The sequence below is a fragment of the Oreochromis niloticus genome, linkage group LG17, assembly GCF_001858045.2.
Source record: "Oreochromis niloticus isolate F11D_XX linkage group LG17, O_niloticus_UMD_NMBU, whole genome shotgun sequence".
NCBI classification, from domain to species: Eukaryota; Metazoa; Chordata; class Actinopteri; order Cichliformes; family Cichlidae; genus Oreochromis; species Oreochromis niloticus.
In genome coordinates this window covers 23,132,246-23,157,386 of record NC_031981.2, presented here as the reverse complement: position 1 = coordinate 23,157,386, position 25,141 = coordinate 23,132,246, and the positions used below count along the sequence as shown (strand labels likewise).

The window sequence follows — 25,141 nt, the reverse complement described above, 5'->3', positions numbered from 1 at the left end:
ATTCTCACCAAAAGCTCATTTCCATCACACTTGTAGGATCAACCAATCACGGCTTTTGAAATGATGACTCATACCTAGCAACGGGGTCAACCACACCTCCTCACTAAGATAGGATTTTCCATCCATTCCTTGCTCAGAGTTCACTGAAAATGTTCTGGAATCACTTCTAAGCTAAAACTCCTGGCAAGGAATTTTTAGGTTAAGTTAGGAGCTCTCTGAGAGGATTCTCAGAATCTTTAGGGATACGGGCCCTGGTCTTCAGTTTCTGTTGGAAACACACAGAAACTGCCAGACTGGAAGTTCAAACTACTGGAACATCTGGTGATCCAAACAGCTGTTTGTTACTGGTGTACAGGCTCAGATGCTCTACATCAGGGGTGTCGAAGTCCAGGCCTCGAGGGCCGGTGTCCTGCAGGTTTTAGATAACACCCTGGGTGAACACACCTGAATCAAATGAGTAGTTCATTACCAGGCCTCTGGAGAACTACAAGACATGTTGAGGAGGTAATTTAGCCATTTGAATCAGCTGTGTTGGATCAAGGTCACATCCAAAACCTGCAGGACACCGGCCCTCGAGGCCTGGACTTCGACACCTGTGCTCTACATGTACAGCTTTGAGCTTAAGATCTGTGAACTCAGTTGTCTCTTTTATAAAACAGCTAAAAACTCATCTTTTTAAACTTTCTTTTGGTTAATTTTTTGTTTTTATGTTTTAGCTTCTGTGAAGCACTTTGTGGTTTTTATCTTGAAAGGTGCTATACAAATAAAATTTTACTTACTTTACTTACTTACAAACCGAGGCCTGCTGGAGGACGACCAGCATCACCTGCAGGCCAGGTGATTTAATTTTTACTCCTCTGTGACTGAAGCTTCCAGATCTTTGTCTCACTGTGCATTGAATACAAAGCTGTAGAGGAGTCACAACTTATGTTCAACAATCAAACGTTATAAGGGAGGAATGGTTCATCGATCTTCTCAAAAAAGCTTAATGTGTTTGTATTCAATCATAATAATAAAATGTAATTTCTGAGCAGAAATGAGCCGAAAATGAGCCAGAATGTCAGAAATGAGAGGTTTATTTCACAGCACAGAGTCAGAGTTACAGTAATAACCATCATCGTTGCATGAACACATGTTATTGATCAGGTGGCAGGTAAGGCACACAGGTGATCTGATGGCACAATCAATAATCAGTTAAATAAAAATGTCATTGAGGCTGGGTCACATGGTTCATCAGATGTTTTAAAACATTTTTTATTAAATATTAAAGTTTTCGTTAAAAAAACTTTTTGAGTCAAAAACCACGTCCACAGGTCCCAGCCATCATCAGGAGTCACCTGAGTTACTAAAGGGCCACAAATGCTGTTTGTGAAATGCTCAAACATCTTTAGCAAGTGTTAGCTTAATTAAGAGTGCCTAAACTTTATAAAAGAGTTTTTAAAACAGTGATATGAGACCAGAGGGTTTGGTCTCAAAGGGTTTAAATACTCTGTTTTAATATCTAAATATTAGGAATGGGTATCGAGATCCAGTTCTTGTAGACGACCAGTTTCTAGTAGAATTAATTTGATTCATTAGTCTGCCTGCCTATTGAGCCCGCTTTTGAATTCTTGAACTCTTGCTGTCTAGTTTTTATATTTTATTCCTGACAGCTGGGGTGGAGCCTCCACAATTTTGTTGTGCATGTATGACAATGACAGTAAAGGGCTATTCTATTCTACTGTATTCTAACATTTGACACACAGCATGTAATATGCAAATGCATGAATATAATGCATTTGATATGCTGCTTAGCCATGGTGATGACTATTAAAATGGAGCAAATGAGAATCGATATGGAATCTAATTGCTAAATTCTGATCCCTATAAAGGATACTCGTTTGCTGTGGATTGTATTCTTCTCTTCAAATCTGTGTGAAAGAGGTGATTATTGATTAGATTGTGGATCCACAGATGATTGGACCATCACCAGCTCCAAGTTTTTATTTGCACACTCTGCTAGGGCAGCTTTGCATAATCGATCTTTAAAATAATCCTTCTTTATCTTAAACTGGACCTCAGTTTCAAGCTGTTTTAGCACTGCCCCCCATGGTCTGACTTCAAACCAGCATCTGAGACTGTAAACTCCTCAGGAAAGAGTTTACTGAGCTCAGGTCAGAGGAGTCTACCCCTGTTGTCAGTAGAAAGAATGGAGTTTTAAGATAGCTCAGCATTGAGAGCTAAAGTCCACCTTTGGTGACTTCTTTTGTGGCATGAGCTGACTTCTTGTGTCCTCTCTAGAGGAGTTAGAAATATTTAAACTCTGCAGCAGGACAAGCTGCACAAACACCTCTTCATTTAGATTAGCTTACTTTTACTCCAGCTAGCAACACAGCTAGCTCAGTGGGTTATGGTAGCTGGTTAGCAGTAGCAGTAGCATGGTATTGGCTAGCAGCCATGTCAGTGTTCCATCACTATAGCGAATGCAGGTTGTTAGCATTAATGCTAACTCCTGCAGTCAGAAAAGTGGAGGTTTTCTCATCTTCTCTGGGGTAAATGACATCATCACACCTGATTAGATGGTTCAATTCAGACCATCCTGTATCTGTTTGGGTTCTGCTGGATTTAATCCATCAAGTTGCTCTGATGACTCTAACCTCTAAGGAAACATTAGAGGTCAGCTGATTTCAGAGTAAGACATCCTGTTTCTGCTCGTGGGTAGTTTTTATGAATCCATTTTAAAAAGTTAATAAGTGTAATTGTTTCTCTCCAACTGGACAGTTTACATGCACTAAAGCAGAGTCTCCTCAGGTCAACTTGACAGTTTGCAGTTTTACACATCTCATCCCCGCAGGCAGGCAAATAAAAGACCTCTGACAGGTGAGACAGAAAGTCTGACTGCCTCAGGTCCAGGTGAGTCCCAGTCCTCCGGACACCATCAGCTGCTCCAGGTCCCTGTCTTCCTGTCGCTCCTGCAGTCGCTGCTCCTCCAGCAGGGACACCAGAGAGTCTCTCTGCTCAACCACCTCCAGCATCTCCTCCAGGATCAGACGCTCCTCAGCCAGCTGCTCTTCGTCCTTCAGGTGGTCTGCATGTGCGCGCGCACACACACACACACACACACACACACACACACACACACACACACACACACACACACAGGTGAGCATCACACAGAAACACACAGGTGAGCAGGTGAGCTCTGATCTTGTCTGTGTTACCGTCCACAGCCATCCTCTCTCTGAGCTCCTGCTGCAGACGACTCTGCCGGTCCTCCAGCTCCAGCTCTCGAGCGCTGAAACATAGCCAGAACCATCACACCCCAGGAATCTGCCCAGGTCAGAGGTTAAAGGTCACATACTCACAAGATCATGAGCTCAGCTTCATATCGGACCAGAGCGTTCTTCTGTTGGACCAGCAGGAACCACTGCTGCATCAGCGGCGGATTATCCAGTTTCCCGAGCCCTGCACAGCAAAACGGGTTCAGTGCCGCATAATATCTGCTGTATACGTACTCCACAGGTAACCGGACATGTGAACTGACCTCCCAGGTGAAGCTCCATGTCTGCGCTTTGGCTGGATTCTCCCCAGTAATCTAACAGAAACACAAGCACAGGTGGATTCAGGTAGAAGCACACCTGAGTTCAGGTAGAACCAAGTAAGTTCAGGTATTCCTTTGGCCTGTATTTTCAGTACCTGCTTCTCCTCTCAGAGCTTTCTCCACCATCACTCCTCTCTCCTCCAGCTGCCTCTGCTTCTCCTCCACCTGCTGCAGCTGCCTCTGGATCATCTAAGACAGAGAACATAACATCAGGTAACCTCAACTGGACTCAGGTAACCTCAACTGGACTCAGGTAACCTCAGCTGGACTCAGGTACCCTCACCTGGGCCTTGTGGAGTCTTTTCAGTTCTTCTTGTTTGGCCTGTCTCCTTGCGGCTCTCTGAACCCGTCGCGTGATTCTGGTGTCCAGGTCGTCATCGTCGTCCTCACACTCCCTCTGGAACATGGTTTCCTTCACGCTCAAACTGGATGCCTCCTTCGGCTGGACCAGGACCCCCACCACCTCCGTGGGGCAGGAAGACTGGCCGTCAGAGTCCTGTAGCGGGACTCTGTCTCTCAGAGGGCGTCTCTGAAACAACAGTGCATAAGCATCAGGACAGGAAGTGAAACTGCTGGACCACCACAACCCTCAGAGGATCAGGTGTGTGTACCTTGATGGCGTATGATCGTTTGAAAGCCACAGCGTGAGGAACGTATGGCGGCTGATTGCAGGAAGAAGAAACACGGAGGACAGAAAACAGTCAAACTGATGGACGAGACGTGAATCTACGTCCATATAAGTCTCGGGTAGTTTAAACAAGTCGGTATGTCGGTCGAGTTTAAAGTCAGTCTGGTCATTGTGTGTCAGGTGATACCTCCTGGTTCTCCTCCTCCTCGATGGCAACCCTCTGAATTTCATTGGTCAGGTCAAGCAACTCCAAACGCAGCTGCAAAAGAATACTCCAGGTGAGAGAGCCAGTCTAGGTGTTAGTCTGACCTCTATCCCTATCCCTTAGTGAGTCTGGGTATGATTTAGTTCTCAGATTGGTTGGAATAATGCTGAACTCTGATTGGTCAGAGTGCTTACGTTGTTTTGGGGCTTCAGGGAACATCTCTGCAACACAGTGGATGAATCAAGATCTGACACCTCTGCTCTCACATCTGGACAAAGAAGGTACAGGTATTACATCATCACAGTGACATCACAGTGACTAAAGGTGTTGTTATTATGGTCACCTGTGAATCTCTGACTGGCTGTTTTCTCCTTCACCCTCTCTGCAGGTAAAGTCCTGCCCCCCTTCTTCTTCTCCTCATTCTTGTTTCCAGAAAACACAGTCTTTAATAGATTTCTGGCTCCAACCCCTCCCAGCTCCATCTGCCCAGGGGGAGGAGCCTCTCTGAGCATCTTAAAGAGGAGAGCCCTGCCCCCAGGCTGCAGGGGGGGGAAGAGGAGTCTAGGGGGCAGGCTATGAGCTTCTCGCCGTCCCCTCCTCCTCCTCCTCCTAAATGTCCCTGGGTCCTCCTCTGACCCCTCCCCTTTCTCTTGCAGGAGGAGGGGCCTATTTTGCGGCAGTTCAGGCGTGATGTTGTCAAATGAGCCCCGCCCACTGGCAGCAGGTGTCTCCATGACAACGGCAGGTGTGAGTGGTGCTCTGGCTCCGTCCTCACTGTGAGGGAGTCAGGTGTGGTGATGAAGGAGGCTGTGCTGGCGGTGGTGGCGACAGGGGGTGGAGTCACAGATGAGTTCATGGAAGAGGTGGAGTCAGGCTGAACAGGTGTGTCAGAGCTGTGAGGAGGAAGCTCCACCTCTGAAGGGAGGAGATAGTGTATGAAATAATGTGTATATGCACTCTGTACACACACATACACACACACACACACACACCTTTTAATATTAATGTTTATTGATGTGAATGAATGTGAGGCAGCGAGAGTAAAGATTAGAACGACGGCCTTTAGAAGCAGCAGCTGAGCTCACAACGAAAAGGAAGCTGACTTTAAACTTTGTGTCACACATTCATCAGGTCAGTGTTTTAATAACTTCCTGTCCCCATCCTCTGATCCTCCCATGGAGCTCTGCTGTCCTTTCATTCCATTTTTAATGAAATTAGAATTTAAATTTTGTTGTTGTTACACACAAACACACACGCACAGAGTTAAACATTCATGTTAAAATGATGGCAGTTATTCTAAAATCTGTGGTTTTATAAAAGGAGTTTGTTAGCAGGTTCAGGTAGGTGCTACCTGTCTCCTCCTCTAACAGGAGCCATAAGCCCGAGCGGCGCTCCATCTCCCAGGGGTCGTACTCCCCCTCTACCAGCAGGGGGAGACAGACAACAGCACATCTCAAACTCAAGACCCCTACTTCACACCCAAAAACTCACAAAGACTTTAACTCACCATCGCTGGACTCCATGTCACTGCCTTCCTCCTCCTCCTCCTCCTGGACTCTCAGGTAAAGCTGCAGAGTTTCTCTCGATGAAGATCTCGTCTCATCTGAGGTTACACAGCCTCCTCCCTCTGCCTCCTCCTCCATGTCTGACTCTGAACTGAAAACAGGAAACATAAAACAGTTGGGATGGAGGACCAACACTGCCAACCAAACAAACTAAAGTGAAATTATAAAAGAATTAGAGCCATAGCTAGATTGATTAAATATTTACAGGTTAGACTAGAATTTTTTTTAAAAAGGCAAAATTTTAAATTCAAAAGTCAAAACAAAATTAAAAAAAAAAATTCAAACAACAACATTTAAAATTTTGCAGGGTCTAAAGACACAAATGTAACATAAATTTAAAAAACTTCACTTTTATTGTAATCTTTATTTTGATGTAAATATTTAAGTTTCTTTATTAATTCTTACTTTTCAAACCACAAAATATTTCATATTTAAGTTTTTACAGTAAAACGTGTGTGACCTCCAGTTCTTTACATCCAAGACGTGTTTACTGACCCCCGTATGGAGCGGTGATTCCCAGCATTCAGCAGAAAGGCTGAAGCATTATTAAAGCCGAGGCTGTGTCTGTGTTTTTTCTACTTCCTGAGGTTTACCGACCTTCTGGACCTGGACCCCGTCTGATTGTCGGTGCTCAGGTTGAATAGGTTCAGGACCTCCTCAGAAACCTCCTCCAGCTCCTCCTGCAGCTCCGCCTCTGAGCTCCGGCGCCAGATTTCCAGCTCGATCCTCTCCGGCGTCACCGCCAGTAGAGAAGCAGCTGCCAACACACCAACGCAGCCGCACACACACACAGACACACACAGACACACAGACACACTAAAGCCCACATTGATTCCCGTTTAAGGAGCGCACTCAGTGTGAACACGTATGGACACTGAAAGCACACACACAGGTGAAGCTAGCTCACCTGAGGATGGACGGCGGCCTGCTGAGATCAGAGAGTCAGACAGAGATGGCGCCGAGCTCTGGGACCCCTTCAAAGACAAAGATATGAGTTTATTTATTAGTCCTGTAATTATTCCCAACTCTAGAAATCCAAATTTTTCAGTAATTTTTCAGTAAAAAGTTATACAGGTGATTGAAGAAAGTTCTAGTTTTCCTTGTGTCATTATTTCTTTTGTTAATGTGTTTTTATTATTTTTGAACTGAACATTTCTGGCACGATCGATCTTCTGTACGGACTCGCTAAAACAGTGATGATCCTGAACAGCCTACCTGCCGTGAACAGGAACACCTGAACTGATCTGTTCCACAGGCAGGTAGCTGCTCCTGTCAGCACTCCATTCAAGGTCCAGCCACACAACACCACCACCACCGTGACCTCCAACTAAAATTACCACCTAAAACACCTGGAAAGCATCTGATCACCTGTTCTATCTTCCAGGGCTTGAACTAATACATCACCCACACCTGCAGGTCAGGTGCACACAGGTAATATCACAATGAAAGTAAAAGTGGTTCTTACGATTGACGTTCGGTGTGATGCAGCTCTGTCAGACGGCGTCGGCCTCTTCCTCACGGCTGGAGCGCTTAGGTGACATTCGGAGCGCAGGCAGTAAAACCTCCCTGAGACAGAGGACGACAGACACGATGTCAGGACAGGTGTTCAGGACAGGTGTGTGTCTCTCACACACAGGTATCTCACACAGACAGATGTGGAGGGTATCTTGCAGCCCTCGTCTCTGAAAGCTTCCCAAAATTCATGTTTTTATAGCGACCTTCACACCGACTCCCGCCTTGACTTCAAACTCATCGGTCATGTGACCCCTGTGCTCTCATTGGCTGCTGAGCTGCAGAATTCAGCTGTCAGACCCACAATAGACACTTTGTGTGGTTAAAAATATGGTGTGGAAACGTGTGGCGGCGAGGCTCGGGGCTGCCATGGCGTCCTGAACTGAGCTCGCCGATCACATGACACCACCACCTGACAGTAATCAGATTACTGCAGTGATGGGCGGAAAAATCAGAGCGAGTCTGCAGGGCAGGTTTTGTGTTGCTGGGGTCACACATTTTCTCCCCACTCACGAATCGGCAGACCTGAGACTCAGACAGTAATCAGATTGTTTTTTGATACACGATTATGAATCTGCTAACGACTTACAGAAGTACGGAGGTGAGTGTGGACCTGTGTCTCTGAAGGTTTGTGTTGCTTTTTCATTTATGAAATCTATCTTGCAAATAAAACGACTTCAAACTGTCGGCGGTCTGACCCACAGCAGGGGGTCCGGGCTTCATCAACTGTTCATTACCCGGTCCACTCAGACACTCAAGGGGTCCTTCTTCCACCCACAGCCACAGGAGAACCACCTGTTGCCCTCCCGTACACGTTTATGGAACGAGTCTCAGGTGAGTCTGGGTCCAAGTAGGTAGTCCACGTGAAAACATTCATACTGTGAGAGCAGAACTTCAGCTCTTGGTAGGGACACACATCTTCATCAGGAGGCCAGATCTGGCCCACAGGCCAGTGTTTGAGTCTGCAGAGAACTGCTGACTGCTGAACAACGCGGCAGTGTTCTCTGCATCAAGCTGCCTGTTTATGAGGCCGTTTCCATTTTTATCCCCAAAGACCTCAAAGACACCGTGGAGACTGATACAGGTCCCCCCCCGCCCACATTGACGCTCTTCAAAAACAAACAAATTTATCTGCAAACTAGGCCGTTTTGTCTTTTCTTCTCTGGTTTCTGATTGGATCATTTTATCTGATGTCATGCTGCTCCCTGTTTTTGTTGCTCATTGTCAATAAAGCTACAGATTTAACTGTGAACTTTATTTATCTGTGTGCTGGACACAGAGAGACTTTATCCTCCGCTTAGTCATGAGTCTGATATCGTCTGATACCACGCCTCAGGAATGAGACCGATGAGTTCAGCTCTGTCACTCAGGTTTAATCTAACGTTCTGTCACTGCCACAACCCTGTTTGTGATGTCATCACCCTGACACCAGGGCCATCAATAGAAGTTTTTCAGTGTGTGGGATGAGAAAGTCCATATCAACTCTGTCTCTTATGGTCTCATCTCAAAGTCAGACATCTGTTTTCTCTCCTGGAGGTGAGGGTCAAACTGGAGGTTTATTCTGAGGGTCAATGGCGATGATCTGCTCAGATAGACACTGGCTCTAAAAATGTGTTTCATGACTCTGAGGTCATTGTTGGTCCCCAAAGAAGGCGAGTGAAAACCTCTCCTTTTTCCTGCTGAACATGGAAACCTGTCAAAACCTAAACCCCAACAGGAGACAAGGGTGGAGGAGGGGGGTGTGAGTGCACTGACCGGCGTGCTGGTCATATGTGTACGAGGCCAGGCGGAGGGGACTGCTGCAGGAACCACACTGGAAGCAGCTGCGATGGAAGAACAAGCCCTCGGCACTGAGACGCTCCATCACATAAACCCTCTGCTTACAGAAGAAACAGATGTGACTGCAGCTGGAAGAGACCTGCGGGGACACACACAGCAACAGATGGAGGAAACAAACAAAGGTTAAAGGAAGGGAAGTGAGAGTGGAGGAAAGGAAACAAGGCTGGGATGGAAGGAAAGGTGACAGACTAAAAAGCTAAAAGAAAGGAGACATTAGGACATGAAAAATGAACCACAAGAAAAAAGAAACGAGGAAACAAAGTCTCAGCAAACTGAATTCCATCATCAGTTGGGTTGGGACACCAGGCAGAGTTGTCAGCTGATTTATGACAACATCTTCTTCACTTCAGCTGACTGAAACAAAGTCAAAGAGTCGAAGTGAACAAGACGCAGAATACTGAAGCAGTCTTACCCCACCACCGTCCTCCTGACTCTGCATACGACTGGTTATCTGCTCAGCCAGTGAGCTCACGCCACCCGTGTACATTTGAAGGCACTTTGATCAGCCAGACAGACACAGACACATTACAGCCACAGACCATGGGCCTCATTTATTAAATAGTGAACCATATCCTTTCATCTGCAGTTAACCTGTGCAGTGAGCTGAAAATGAACTCCATATATTCACTTTTAATATCCAGGAAAGACAGCGAGACCTGAACCCTGACATCATCTGCTTCAAAGGACGTTTTCACACCTGTAGCTCGTTTCCTCTGGTCCGACTCAGCTGATGAGTTTAAAACTTGTAGTTTTGCTTGTTTCACTTCAGTCCGCTCATAGAACTTGGAGACATTAATGCTAGCTGCTAGCCCGTACAGACCTTTGCACGTCTATAGCACCTTCCTGCACTGAGAATACAAACTAGAGATGGCACGATACCACTTTTTTATGTCCGATACCGATATCATAAATTTGGATATCTGCCGATACCGATATGAATCCGATATAGTGTGTTTTTTAATCAATAAAACTGTTTTTTTAATATCTTGCTGCATTTTGTATAAGTTCATACTCAAGTTTAAATAAACAACAACACTAAAGCTATTCTGTTATACTTGTATGTAAAAAATACACTGCACCCAAAATATTTCATAGTTCAGCAACACTGATCAATCTAATAAACTTAAACCTGCTCCATCCTTCCTATTCTGGTATTTTAAAGAGTACTTAGCAGAAATATTAAGCAACCTAACTAATAGGGTTGCAAACTCCCAGCAAAAGAAAATAGGGAACCACCCCCCACCCTCCACCTGATGATGCATCAACTTTAATTTGATGCAGGGTGAAAAAAAAATGCACATAAATAAATTATTTTTCAAGAATAATTAAATAGATTCAACATCTTTCTTCAACAGAATTGCAGAATTCACAGATGGTACCTTCCCAAAGGAAAAAGTAGTATAGCTTACTAGGGTATATTAGACTTAACAGTTACTATATACAGTAATGGACTTCTATACATTTTACATCAGATTAAAACTTTGGGTGTAAGATTCAGATAATTACTTATTAAAAGCTAGATAATTTAAATGAGAATAAGAAAGAAAAGTATGTCTTTGTGCCCCCTTTTCCCTGTTAATGCCCTATCGGCCCCCCTGGCTAAACTTTGCTAGATCCGCCCCTGCACAGTTACCAGCCGTCAGCTGCGTAGAAAAGGATCCTGTTGTAGAAAGTAATATTAAATAAATTCTAACAACAGCTTATCAAGGTTAAACGTGCTGCTGTTGTTCCGCCGCTGGTTTCCTCTTTCTGGTGCAAAGTGGGCCAAAAACAAAGAAGAGAGACAGACTCGCGACAGAAAAGCCGATCAGCTGATCGTTAAGCAATTTCAGATTGAAGTAGCAGCAGGAAGAGGAGGGAGAGAGAGAGGCAGTCGCTCCATATATCGGTTGTTAAGCTTAACATGGGAATGCTTTACAAACATTCAGAGATGAACTTACACACTTGCTTTACTTCTCTCTGGGATAACTTCCTCGGAGATGAAATGCTGGTTTGGTAGCGAGGCTACAAATACGCAGCTGCTCTATCACGTGAAGCATACTGCTCCGACTTGCTACGGTTATGAGCTGAGTTACGCCGTGTCGCAAGTTTTGTGAGGTGCTTTTTTGATATTTAATGGATTGGATTACATTTTTTATTTCTCGCCGATATCCGATCCAGTAATTTATGTCACTATCGGATAGATACCGATACGTAATATCGGATCGGTCCATCTCTAATACAAACCGGATGGTGTTTAGCTCAAACTTGTAACATACACTTGGTAGCTGGTTCCGTTGTTTTGGTCTGCACTGGAGTGCAATTACTGTGTTCACACCTGCACAAACGAGCCGCATGGACAGGGAGAATAAACCAGAGGTTGATTTAAACTAGCTAACACTGCAGGTGTGAAAACAACCTTAATTCAATTCAATTCAATTCAATTTTATTTATATAGCGCCAAATCACAACAAAAGTCGCCTCAAGGCGACCATGATCAGCAGCATACAGACTCAAGGTCAGGGTTAGGGTGAGGGTAGGAAATGTGAGGGTGAGACTGTTAAAGAAGGGAAGGAAGATGCTGGTGTGGAAGTAACTTCTGTTTCCAGAAGTTTGTTTTTTGATTCACACACCTGAGTGTGAAGAAACTAACACCAGTGAGACCCCTTTAGATTTACACTATGCAGTAGTTATAAATGAGGCCCTTGATCCACCACTGAGACTGATAGGATATCAAGTGCTTTTTACCAGCATCACGTTCAGCGTTCTGGTGTTTAAGCAGGAATTTTCACATGTGACGTTTTACCTTCTCGTCTGATTAGTTCTCCACGTCTCCAGAATTTATTTAGTGTCTTTGTGTTTGTACTCTTCGGAGTGAAATATTGGGGTTAGTTTTATATCAAAGCTGGCGGTAACATCTGAGGCATGAGAGTAACTCCAGCTTCTTCACCCTGATCAGGGTTTATGGCCACGATACATCGAAGCTGTGGGACATCATACCGTCCACGACCAGGTGAATCTTCCAGGAGATCTAACTTGTTTTCAGTGATGGGGCAGCCAGAGGAGAGGAAAATAAGCCCTGCTTGTGATGCTGGTTGAAAACACAGCGGCAGATGGAGGGAAAGTCCAGCCGCACAAAGTGCTCAGTCAGCAAACACATCAGAGCTGCAGGCTGATCTGAGAACAGCTCCTCTGCTCAATAGGAGCCATTCATGAGCCTCACTTTGTTATTGATCACATGAAGCAGGCGATCGGTACAGCCCTGCAGGACTCAACGATCCACTGAGGATGTTCAGGCTGACGAGCACGAGTGCAGCCGGAGGACACCAAGGCCCGAACAAACCAGAGCACCACGAGGGGGAGGGGTCTACGTTCAGCACACAAACACACCGACTCATCAGAGATACCTGTTCAGGTATTTGCTCAGGCACCTGTTCGTCCCCATCGAGAACTGCCTGAGCCTTGAGCTTCTGTTTGAACCGAAAACTCATCTGCTCCTGCTGAAGAGTTCGTTTTTTCTGGCAGAGACAGCAGACGTTATTCCATCTGCAGTCTGGACTCTGCAGAAACTGTGACGATGCAGGAGGCTAGAACCAACACTTGAACCAATCAGTGATGTCTACCACGCACCATAAAGAAGTCCTCTTTAAAGGGTCTCAATTCAAACCGAAAACTCAATTTGGTTCAATAGTTACATCACCCTGTGTGTCCAGCACATGAATCCATGAGAAAGAAACTTCTCACGAACCAAACTAACATCTGTGTGATGCACATGAGGATCTCAGAAGTATCAACAGACAGGAAAAGGGAAATTATCTATTTATTTTAACCATCCAGCCACCTGCATCCTCTTAAATGAATCTTTAAAGTAAAAATGTAGTTTATCAGTACTCCAACATGTCTCTACTGGCTTCTACTGGTCTTTACCGGCCTCCATGATGACGAGTGAACTGGAGCTGCAGTCGGCTGAATGTCTGCTGGCTCGGAGGCTGGAGGGAGGCTGGATAGCTCCCCCTGCTGGTTAACACGGGGTGTTTGCGTTTAAAGAAACATGAATAGTACACACATCATGTCCACAACCCCTATTTGACCATCAGAAATCAATATGATTGATCAGAAATCAGCACGCTCTCACTTGTCGACAGAAATCAGCAGAAGCAGGAGAAGAAGATGTCCTGCAGGTAGATGAACTTTCATCCAGCTTTGCCTGTAGCTGATTGGCCATTAAACGAACTCTGGATCGACTGGCCCCACCCACAAACTCCTCCTCAAATGACTGGCTCTCAACATCACCATTCAGGTCACATGACTGCAAAACAAAATATCCATTAAAAAAAAAATCAGGTCATAGTCATCAGAAGACAGTCAGCTGCCAAACAGTGGTGAGTTTCTTGAGGTGGCTTCTCCCACAGACAGTGACATCAGCGGCTCCACCTTTGGCCCTGACACTGTGCTGGTGTCAGCTTTGTGGCATCCTCGCCATCAGTGGTGTGGTGTGTAAATGAGCAAAGAGGCTGCATCCATCAGTCCACACTGAAGAGAGAAAGAGTGGCCAGCTCCTACAATACTCCAGGCCATAATCAGGCCCTGGTGATCAAAGCTTCTCCATCTCCACCTGAGTCACATGGCCTACAGAGACTGAAAAGGGTCATCAGAGTGAAAAAGAAGCATTTGTCTTCAGTTGTGAGTCTTGCTGAATAAAAAAAAGTCTTCATCTGAACCCCGACCCTGAACTAGATAAGACGAAGAAAATGGACGGACAGCCGGACCGCTCACCATCTCCGATCTGAATGTCTAACGCTCTCTGTCCTTCAATGTCTGGTTCTGGTTAAAGATTCAAAAGATTTGAATAGATTAACATGAACTGATTTTGAAGTGAAGAGTGGACACTGACCTCCTGCTGCTCTCGCCTCTGCTGACTGGTCTTCCTCCTTTTACCCAATGCCTCCCCATGCTCCTGCAGATACCACAAATTATTACCATCTTTAATTTCACATGGATGACTGCAGGTATGAGGAGGTGGAACTACGCTACCTTTGGGTTTCTCTTCCTGGACAAACTGGTTCCCAGTCGGCTGAGGAGGGAGGCGGGAGCAATGAGAGCTGATCGCAGGTCAGTGATGTGCCTCAGGCAGCCTGAAACAAACATGTTTAATTCATTTGTGTATTATAAACTCGTCTGTTCAGTTTGAAGTCTCCCGCTAAGATTTTTTTCTTTTGTTTTAGTCAATTGTTTTAATTGAGTGGATTTTTAAAAACCTTTGGTCTTTTTTTCTCTTTTACATGCACCAGTCCAACATTGTGGATTACCACGTCTTTTTTATCAGCCCTTTTCCAGCAGAATGGCTGATCGGGAGCAGTGTGCAGCCTCACCTGCAGGGGGCGGCGAGTCTTTGAGCAGTTGGTAAAACTGACTCAGGTACATGACCATCGACAGAGAGTCCGGCTCTTCCACAGACGACATTTCCTCCACCGTCATCAATGGAGAAATCCCAAACTCTCGTTCAGCCACATCAAAGCCGAGTCGAGTGTTTTCTTCCACTGACGACTTGTCCAGAGAATCAAAGTCTCTGAGGAGAGGCAGGAGTCAACTCAGAGCTCAGAAGAAACAAAACTCTCACTTTTAAAGGACCATTCCCCTCTAAACTCCATGAACAAATGTTTATGACCTTTTAGTTCTATTTTTTAAATTATTCATGGGTAAATGTACATGAGTGAAGCACAGAAGGTTGATATAGTAAACTTTCTGTTATTTAGAAGTTGTTGACTTTTGCACCATGTTCTTTCACTGCTCTTGAAGCTTGTTTTATTGATGATGAAGTTTTCTCACATAATGACACAGGAAGCTGTTTCTGACAGGACATGAATCTCTTTGTTCAGTCCAACAGGATGTCTCACAACGTAGTTTGTCCCTCCGGATTCTGAGTACCGTATTTTTCAGACTATAAGGCGCACCAGATTATAAGGCGCATTAAGCAAAAAAAAAAAAAAGTCAGATAAGTCTAATTTTACTCTTCTCATTCTTCTTGCTTTCTCCACTTCCGTACCATTGATTCATTAATGTTGAATTCTCTTGCAGCTGCTCTACTCCTGTGTTGTTGCAATATATTAATGACTAACCTCGTATTGTGGATGGATTATCTCAGTTGTTCTCCTGAGTGAACTTTGGTCCATTTACAGCATCCTGCCATGCGATTGAATTTGTCCCTAACCATCGTGAACCCTCACGTTAACTTTTATCAAGTGGAAAAAAGTTACCGTTCATGCTCCAGCTTCACTGTGTTTATGTTATGCTAACATAGCTGTGTCGCTAGCGATCACGTAACACGTCATTATATAAAAGCTAGTCCAACTTCAGTAACCCTACAAAAGTAACTGCTGTTTAGTTTTCGGTCTTCATCTATGTTGGAAGTGATGGCAGAGCTTTACCTTTAAATTCTTCTGAGAAATCTCTCAGTCAGAACGTGGTATATCATGTTTAGATGGAAACTAGCGAGCTAACTTCCTGCTAACTTCTAACTCTGTTAAATGTAATAAATTCTGTTTTCATGGATCCCTGGATATTAAACTTAATTGTTACACCTGGTAAAGCAGCAACGCTGATCATTTTATTAAAGATGAAAGAATTTAGATGGTTTTTAACTCTCAGTGATGCAGCAGTGTTCGTTTGACTTTGGGACCTGAAGCGGACAGAGTTTTGGACCCAGATTACTACGCAAGGCTCCTGACTATGGTAGCCGTAATCCTCCGACAATCCATCAAGCGGTGCGGCTTCATAGCTTACCAAAGTTGTAATAAAACATTTTTTTGACAAATTTTTGAGCGCCATGTACCACATAAAATCGGTTCGAGGTCAGTAAGCACAACCAGAGTTCATACATAAGGCGCACTGGATTGTAAGGCGCACTGTCGATTTTTGAGAAAATTAAAGGATTTTAAGTGCGCCTTATAGTGCAGAAAATACGGTAGGTCTGAATGAACTTTTTCCAAAAGTCATGTGACTAAAAGTCATGTGACTAAAATCCCAAACACAGACTGATGGAAACTGTCCTCAAAGCAGTTTTAACTAAAAGTAATTACATCAGATCAGGTCGGTATCGGTGGATAAGAGCACACAGGGCAAGGCCACTCCTCCAGGAAGTAGTCAGGTCAGTAACATTAACACCATGGTAACCACAAGTCTGTTCCTGACACCAAGTCAGCAGCTGATTGGATTGAGAGAAGGATTCTGTGAGAAGAGACAGAAAGAGAGAGAGGACCAGTCAGATGAAATCCTCAGAGCATTTTTAAACAGAATCTCAAACAGGAAGTTGGATATCCTTCATCAGCTGCTGGGAGCCCTGCTGCTCTTCCCTGAAGACAGCTGAAGTCTGAGGCTTTCCTAGACAGTTTGTCAGATCTTCTATTTTTTTAGATCTGTTCCTGAAAATGACGTAATGAAGCTCATCAAGGTTTTTATATACACACACACACATATATATATAAAAGAACATGCTGGAAGATTGTGCTGAAAATGACAGTCATGGACAGTGTGGATGTCTCTTTGTCATAGTGACAACCTCTTCTACTTTGAATCCTGTAAACTCTGTTTAACAACTGGGACAGAGAGACAATGCTGCCACCATCAGGTCAGACTGTGAACTAAAACACTTCAATCTAACGCTCATCCATCAGACTGTAGTTAAAAAAACAAAACAAAAAACCATCTTCAGAGTAAAGTTATCCCACCCTGTCTGATGTATCTTGGGGAGGGGAGCCGGATGATATCACTGCAATCTGTGGTTAGCCCCGCCTCTTCTCCTGTGTCAACCAGGTGCCTCACCTGCAGACAAAAAAAATCCCTTCATACAGGAGCAGCTCTTACTTGTTTATTGATTCAGCTTTAAATTCTTCAGTCCAACTAAACATCATCAACAGAGACAAAAAAGCCCTTCTCTCTCTGTGTTTACCTGGGCAGGTGTGACGGTCAAAGGGCTGGTGTTCATGTATCTTGTTGTTGGATCTACAGAGTACAGAGTGATGTTCTTTTGCATGTTCTCTGGAGTCGTCTGAGGGAGGAGACGGTACAAACTCTCTCTGTAGGAAAGGCACACAAACAGACATAATGTGGCCAGGTGTGAGAGAACAGCCGATATATCCTGTCCAGGTGTGTCTTCACCTCTCAGCCAGGACATCCAGAGGAGCTGCGCCCTGAGCCCAACTTCGTATCATCCAAGCCGAATCCAGTGCTGCCAGAAACCCTCGAGCGACTCCCGTCCCCATTGGCCAGAAGGGCTGCAGACAGACAGGAAGACCCTGTAATTAATCAAGGTATCTAACTTCCAGAAGCCTGTTTACCTCCACCTGTCTCACCTCCAACAGGCTGTCTCCAACCAGTGTGACCAGCAGCTGGTGTCCGTGGCGTTGGCGAACCATAGCAGCGTTCTCTGATGCATACATGCAGGTGAAGTCGAACATGGCAACATCAGGCTGACCATAGTGATTCATGGCGAAGTCCAGAGCTGGCAGCTGGTGATTGGTGGAGAAGTCTGCAGCCTCACGGGCATAAGCCTGCAATGCATTCTGGTCAACGTTCCCTCGAGAGAGGAGCAGCTCTGTGTCTGCAAAATCCTAAAGGAAAAAAACAAAAGGCATCTACTATTATTTCAGGTTTATGTGAGTTTGTTTGAGGAATGTGACTTCAGGCAGAATTACGTCACAACTGTCAGCCGATTTAATGTGGTGGAAAGGTTTGTATTACCCAGTGACCCTGAGAGCTATGAATACCTTGGCCTGAAATGGAAAACCAAAGCCCCCTCCTGGAGGTAGACCTGAGAGCAGAGCTTACTGAGAAGTGTTTGATAACAAGACCTGGATATGTGGTCCATGACTGGGTGCGGTTCAGGGTAACTATCTTCAGAACTCTCTGGAAGGCTTCCAGACATACCTGGTAAACCCAAACAGGTGGTGAAGGTGAATTGAAAAGCCCATGTAAATGAGGGTTTTCACTCTCACCTCCAGGAGAATTTGTCATGTATCCTTGGATAAGGAGGGGGCAGTGAGCCATGTTCAAAAACCTTGCAGATATGAACAGATGTGGGCCATAACTATCCTTTCTGGTTGACCTCTGGGTCTGCTGAAAAGCAGAGAGGTGCCAGGAAGCTAGAAAGAGCTGTGGTTTTGATAGTCAAAATCAAATCAGTGTGGAAGGAGTTTAGAGAGGCCACGTGGAGGACTACTGACTAGAGTAAAGAAAGTCTGAAAACTCAGACGAAGCAGTTTCACTGGAGACGCTGCTGGGGTGGTTAAGAAGCTCCCCGAGAGCAAGATGCAAGTTTTGGATGAGATTCATCTTGAAGTGCTAAAATTATTCAACAGCAATGGTGTGGGTTCATGACTCAGCTCATAGACGGAGGAATGGATAGAGAATGATTCCAGGTGTGTGTGTTACCTGCAGAATGACTCCTTTTTCCAATAGACTCTGTTTCTTTGCCGTCATCACAAAATAGTGTGTGTCGTCTTTGTAGTACACAATATTCTCCAAGTCAATCCCTAAAACAGGCAGACACAGGTGAACATCACACACACCTAGAGTCTCTGAATGCAGACTCCGGGTGTGTGTTAATTTTTAGGAACAAACCAGTTTCCTGTCGTAGCTCCTGGAAAAACCTTTGGTTAAAGATGAATGCCACACCGCTGATCTCCTCCACTTTGGCCTCAGCTGTGGTGTTTCTGTTCTTGAAGTTTGCTGTGATGGCGATGGCAAGCTTCCCCCTGAACTCTTTACGCCTGAAACCTGTTCACACACACGGATACAGGACAACATGGTCAGGTACACAGTGTCCACATTTTAGAAAGGGGTGTCGAACAGCACGTAGTCCAGAGAAGTATCATACCAGTCTGAAATGTTATTTTGATGCTGTTTCTATATAGCAGTCAGGGTTCAGATTTACAGAAGGTGGATTAACCTCCATCAGACTCCGAGAAAAAGTGCAGTACTGATTCAAAAGTAGGTTACAACTTTCTGATGGACTGGAAGACACAAAAACCCTTAGAAGAACTGAAGTTGTTGTACCTGATGATGTTGTTGTACTTGCCTATGATGGTTGATGATGTTGATTTACATGACTATGTTTTTATACCTGGTAGTGTTATTGTACCTGGCAGTGTGTTCCTGCGTCCATCTGCTCCGATTATTACATCAAACTCCAGCTGACTCACAGGGTGATTCTTTGGACTCACCTCCATTCTCCAGCCCAGCTCTGGACAGGTACATAGATACACAGAAAGTTGAGGAATCTACATTTTAAGTGCTTTTGGGACTGAAAGATAAATTCATACATACTGTCTGTCTTTCATTTCTTTTGCTCACATATTCTGCAGCTCAGTTTATGGACCCTGATGATGGCTACTATTCACCTGCTTCCAGCATTTCTGTCCTCTAAAACTCAGATTCTGTGTTTTCTACATCTTAGCTTCAAAGGTTACACCAATGATTTCTTTCAACACTTTCACTCTAGGTAAAATTTTTTCTGACTTCAGGCCTTATACCTCCATTGTCACTTTGGCTGACAGTTTAACTCGGTTTGCATGTAAAAATTGTAACTGTGAGCTGTGAACACACTTCAGTTTTCTTCCAGCAATACATACAGCATTGTCTGGCTTTAATTATTCATACAGTAGACCTTTGTTCAAACTCTTAGGCCGTACTGTGTCTGTGCTGGTCCTCTGCTGGCTCCACCAGCTTTTTAAACTCCACGTTGACATGAACTTCGACCCCCAGGAGCAGGGCGACCTTCAGCAGGACAAGCTGCAGTTGGCGAATACCTGCAGACAGGAAACGGGAAGTGCTGACTGGATGGTTTGGCTGCTCTGATCAGACAGAAGCAGAATGCTGACTCACTGATGTGGTCGATGGAGCCGGCACAAAACCTTCCATAGAACTTTTTGGCACCGAGGCCCCGCAGGTCGTGGATGGTGAAGGGCCATAAGTGGAGCACGTTGTTCCTGGAGAAGGTGTCCCTCTTCTCCAGCAGCACCACTCGAGCGCCCATGAAGCTCAGCTCCACTGCTGTCCGCAGACCGCAAGGCCCTGCGCCAATGATAACACACTGGCCAGCGAGAGAGGAGACAACAGACAATCAGACACATTCTTCTTTTTTTTTTAAACCTTAAAGTAAAGCCTTATATCAACAGTTCAAGGTCACATCACTTTAAGACCAAAGACCAAAAACCAAAATCTGTGAATGCTGTTTTCATTTCTCTGCCATGAACAGTCAATCTATAAAGTAGTAAGGTGATCCTAATAAAATGACTGAGTAACATGTCTTAGTATGTTTGAACCGAAGCTCCTGCTGTGTTTTTTTAAACACGTACAGTCACATCGCTGCAGGCTCGCGCCCTCTGGTACTCCTCCTGCGCCCCCCTCCGGTCCAGCTTGGCCCACAGACCATTCGCCCTCCAGTAGTTGAGGCGGCGTTTAATCGGTCGGTACAGTGGCCTTTCGGCAGTGCTCGGGTCCAGCTGCAGATGTTCACAAAGCTGGCTGAAGGAGCGCATTGCCGCCCTGCAGGTTGATGCTGATACAAATTCATCAAACAGCTCCTGAGCTTGGCATTCTGGGAAAGACTGGTCTTCCATGGTGACCCCTGAGGCTGCAGGGCACCATGGGAAGGATGTCACCTGCTGATGATGTCACCTGTGATCTCCAGCTCGCTTTCTGTCTGGTGAAAGGACAGGAAGTGGAATTACAGACTATGATGCCTAATTGCGGATAAAAGCTTAAAATTTGAGGCGCTGTTTGTGAGGTTTGTATCAGTGTACTACTTCCTATGGCTCACCCCCAATTACAAATACAGATACAGCCTGAGACAGTACAGAAAATACTTACTGATTCATGGTGATACTTAAAGTGCAGGTACCGGAAAACAAAGGAAAAACACTTGGATGCTTTAAAGGAAAGCAGAACTCTCACAATTTTTAAGTCCTGAGTACCTTTTTGTTTTTTTAGAGGAACTTTGGAGTACTTCAGAGGTAGGTGGGAAAAGTTTCTCCCTCTCAGATTGTAGTTAATGTTACCATTAGTGTTTATATAGTGCTTTCCACAGATACGATTCACAAGAGTCAATGCTTCGTAGGAAACAATTTTAAGATAACAGAAAATTTAACACGTAGACAAAAAGACATCAGTAGTAAGTGCTTTTGGACTCTGTTTTATCCAGTAAGGAGCGAGCGACAGCATTTCGAATTACCTGCAGATTTACTCAGTAAAGAAAACAGGAGCACATGAAAGCACCCTAAGCTCCTCTTTAGAAGCTACAAAGCTCAACTTAATGATGTCTCACAGGTGGAAAAACATGATTTAGTGAGGTGTGGGTATCGAAGTAGTGATAAGTATTGGGGTGACATTAGGAAAAACAAATATTGTTTATCGTTTTGAAAATAAAGTCTAAATGTTGAGAAAAGATGTTTCAAGAAAAACTGCTACAGCTGCTTCCCCTCTATAAAACGCCTCGTGTAGATGAGTCACTGAAACAAACTGATCAGCCGTCCTGTGATACAACATCTATCCCGTTTACTGCACGAGGCTGTGACCATCGATGATCTTATGTCTGTTGGATTTTGTGTAAAGCTGACCAACTCTTCAGCGTCGTCATGCTGATCGTGTGCCAGAGCTGAAAGATAAATCATTTTCTTCCTTTAACTAAAACTGATCCTGAAGTACGACCTCACTACCTCAGAGGGTACAGCAGCCGTGGCGCTTTGTCCTGAAACAGCTGTAATCTATACATTTTCCGTTTTTTTTTTCTAAGAATAGAATTATGTCTTTAATCTCAAAACTGTGAACAATATTTTTTTTTCTTAATGTGGTCTTAATACTTCTTTATACTTCTTTGTGTGAGACGCGATTTAAACCATTTTACCTGAAATGCTCACAGAGTCGGCTCAATCTGATGGTCAGCTGTGTCGCGTGCAGAGCTGAGGTCCTGTTGTGCATCCAACACCTTTTAAAGTGTGATCTGACATTCTGAGCAAAGCGGTTTGGTGGCGTGCTTCCTGACTGTTAACAGTTAATTAAAGTTATTGTAAATGGGACGTCAGCAACAGCGCTCTGGAATAAAAGAATTTGCTTCCACTGCCGGGTGCACTCTGTCGTCGTGACAACCTGGACTTAATGTGACAGAGCAGCTGAAGGGAAGGTGTGACGACCTGGATGGAGTCCAGACCCCCTGCTGATAAACTCCTGCTACACCGAGGCTGCGTTCACAGACACTCAGACGACTGCTGAAAATAACACAGCAGCTCTACAGACATGGCACTGGAAATTAAAACTAGAAAACCCTTTTTGTTCAGCTCTGTTTGAATTTCAGAATAAAACATCAATAAATAATCCATTAACCATTTCAGCACATAAATCAATAAATATGTTTTTAAAAGTGTTCACTGCAGAGACGTCAAACCATTCAAACAGCAAAACCTCAGATCACTGAAACTGATCAGATTATTGATCATCATCTCAGAGCGAGTTAAATGATAATGATGTCGCTGTGTTGTAGTCACATGACCAGCCGTCAGCCTGAGTATGTGTTTGAAACAAAGAGGCTCACAGAGCAAGCCTGTCAGTACCAAGCACCAACACGCACATTTGTCTGCCTCTGTGAGGACCCTCAGTGACACGATGCTTTCATAACCTAAACCGTCATGACCTCTGACCCCTGAGGTGACAACCTCACAAAGACAGACAAACAGCAGCAGATCTGAGTGTGTTTCACTTTACTGGATTTAACACAGAGGAGAGTAATTGATTTATTAGTCTATTGATTATCTGTGCTTCAGACGGACAGCTGAGAGTGAGACCACAGTTTAATGTTTAAATAAAGTTTGAGTCAAAGATCTGAATGAAAGTGAAGACGATTTATCAGCAGCAGTTTCTTGATATCCGTTTGGAGTACTTTGTCTCACTCTGTTCACCGTGCAGTAGATATTTCAAACTGACCAAATAGACATCAAGCTGCTTGGTTTTCTTTCTCAAGATTCAGCATCATCTTGTTCTTTATTCAGTTGAGTGTAAAACACGCTTACAGCAAACTCTGAATCTTTCTGCAGCCTTTTTATTTGCAGCTCAACTCTATGGCACTCAGAAAAACTCAACCCCACCACACACACACCTGTGACTCAAAAAATAAAAGTTTGCTTTTACTTCCTCTCTGCAGACTGAATGGAAACAGACAGAAATGTACTCACATCTCAGAGCTGCCAGCCGCCTGCTGCTCGCCTCCGACTGCTGCTGCTCCCCAGCACACACTAATCCACTTTAATCACACAGACACACTCCTGTCAGTGTGGTCAAATGTCCTCACAGTGTCTGAAACTTATAAAGCTGGTCAAACAGGCGCACTGACACACACAGTGTGTAGCTGAGGTCAGGGGGCGTTGTTAGATTGAGGCAAGCCCCGCCCCCTGACTGTCAGACAGAGAGCGGATCCTGATGGTAATCTGGGAGTTAACAAGCTTAACGGGAGCTGAGCAGCAGCCTCAGATCATCTTTTTTAGTGATGAAGTAGAGTTCATCACTGAGACATTCATCACATCGCAAGGATCAAACATGATTGGTCATGTGACCTCAGACTTCATAGGTGTAAATAACACCATCACTAATAATTAGCCCCACAGGTACAGAGACAGGAGCTCATGTGGGAACCTATCAGCAATCACGTGATCACTCAGACAAGGACTGCAGTGCAGAAACTGTCCTGACATCATCAGGGTCTGTGTGAAGAATCTTAAATAACCCCGTTTGTCACCAAGCAGCTCTCTGTGTGACACCCTACGATAAAGGCCACGTGAACGTCACAGATCAAACCATCTTTTACTCTTAGACTGCTTACCTGAGATTTGCAGCCAAACCTCCACCATCATCAGATAAAAGGCTGTGTGGCTGTTTATTACAAATTATAAAAAACATTAATTTTTCTCATATAATGTTGTTATACAAAAACCACAGGTTTCATGTTATACTATCAATCATGGGGTTGAAAAATGTTCCTAGGCTGTAAACAGCATGCAGCTAGTAAGAACCAACATGAGGAACATGAGTGAGGATGAGAACAGTTAAAGGACCCGTCTCAATATGCGTACTTGTGCGTTCTTGTGCGTTCTTGCGGTCTCAAGTACGCAAGTACTGTTCCAATTCAAAGTACAGTGGTCCCTTGCTATAACGCAGTTCACCTTTCGTGGCCTCACTGTTTCGAGTTTCTTTTTTAATGCAGTTTTGTTCTGCATCCTGATTGGATGTAGAACACTTGGATGCTGGCCTAATCTCTGCATTTCTTTTGGAAATTTTCAGCTATCTCTAAAGGTTCTGATATAAATCAATTTGATATTTTTAATAGCCAGTTGTTCATACAAATCTTATACTGTCCTATATAATGTTTACAAACCTTAAATTATTTTTACGTTTCTATGTACATTAATTTTTAATAAAGCACCTGATTGTTTTGCTGTCATTTTTCCCTCCTATAAAGGTTTTTCTTTGCTTGAATTATTATTACATTAATGCAATATTTAATGTTTTATATTTTAATCAAGGGACAAGTGAGAAAACGTGGGCTCTCATTGCGTGGCGGGTGGAAAATGAGAGCCTTTTTACAGGAAGAAGAAATTCCTGCAAGACTGGATGGGAGTAAGTACTGATTTTGGCTGGTTTTGCTGCTCCCCGTGTTCTAGGGAAGGATTAGAGGAAAACATCTTATGATAACTAGCTATTGAAGTGACAGTGCCACATTCTTTTCTCTCAGGAACTTTGTTAGCTCTTCAGGCCTGGCCATAGCAGCCAAGCAAGCAAAAAAGAAGTGG

The 25,141-nt window shown here is 44.3% G+C and overlaps 1 protein-coding gene across 1 annotated transcript; it reads right to left on the bottom strand.

The window, feature by feature from the left end:
• Positions 1–1,058: 1,058 nt before the first annotated feature.
• Positions 1,059–23,674, bottom strand: mical3b (microtubule associated monooxygenase, calponin and LIM domain containing 3b). Its single transcript, XM_025899808.1, is given in 33 exon segments — positions 1,059–3,067; positions 3,201–3,274; positions 3,345–3,444; positions 3,524–3,574; positions 3,676–3,769; positions 3,864–4,109; positions 4,192–4,242; positions 4,396–4,467; positions 4,608–4,681; positions 4,757–4,892; positions 4,895–5,328; positions 5,765–5,833; positions 5,921–6,069; positions 6,576–6,735; positions 6,886–6,952; positions 7,444–7,544; positions 9,246–9,408; positions 13,444–13,617; positions 14,203–14,265; positions 14,343–14,443; positions 14,681–14,877; positions 16,388–16,535; positions 17,036–17,129; positions 17,257–17,383; positions 17,466–17,581; positions 17,660–17,917; positions 18,738–18,838; positions 18,927–19,082; positions 19,447–19,548; positions 19,997–20,113; positions 20,190–20,397; positions 20,663–21,009; positions 23,531–23,674. Coding segments are annotated over 32 exon segments (4,452 nt in total). The 5' UTR covers positions 20,927–21,009; positions 23,531–23,674; the 3' UTR covers positions 1,059–2,882.
• Between the last annotated feature and the right edge of the window lie 1,467 nt (positions 23,675–25,141).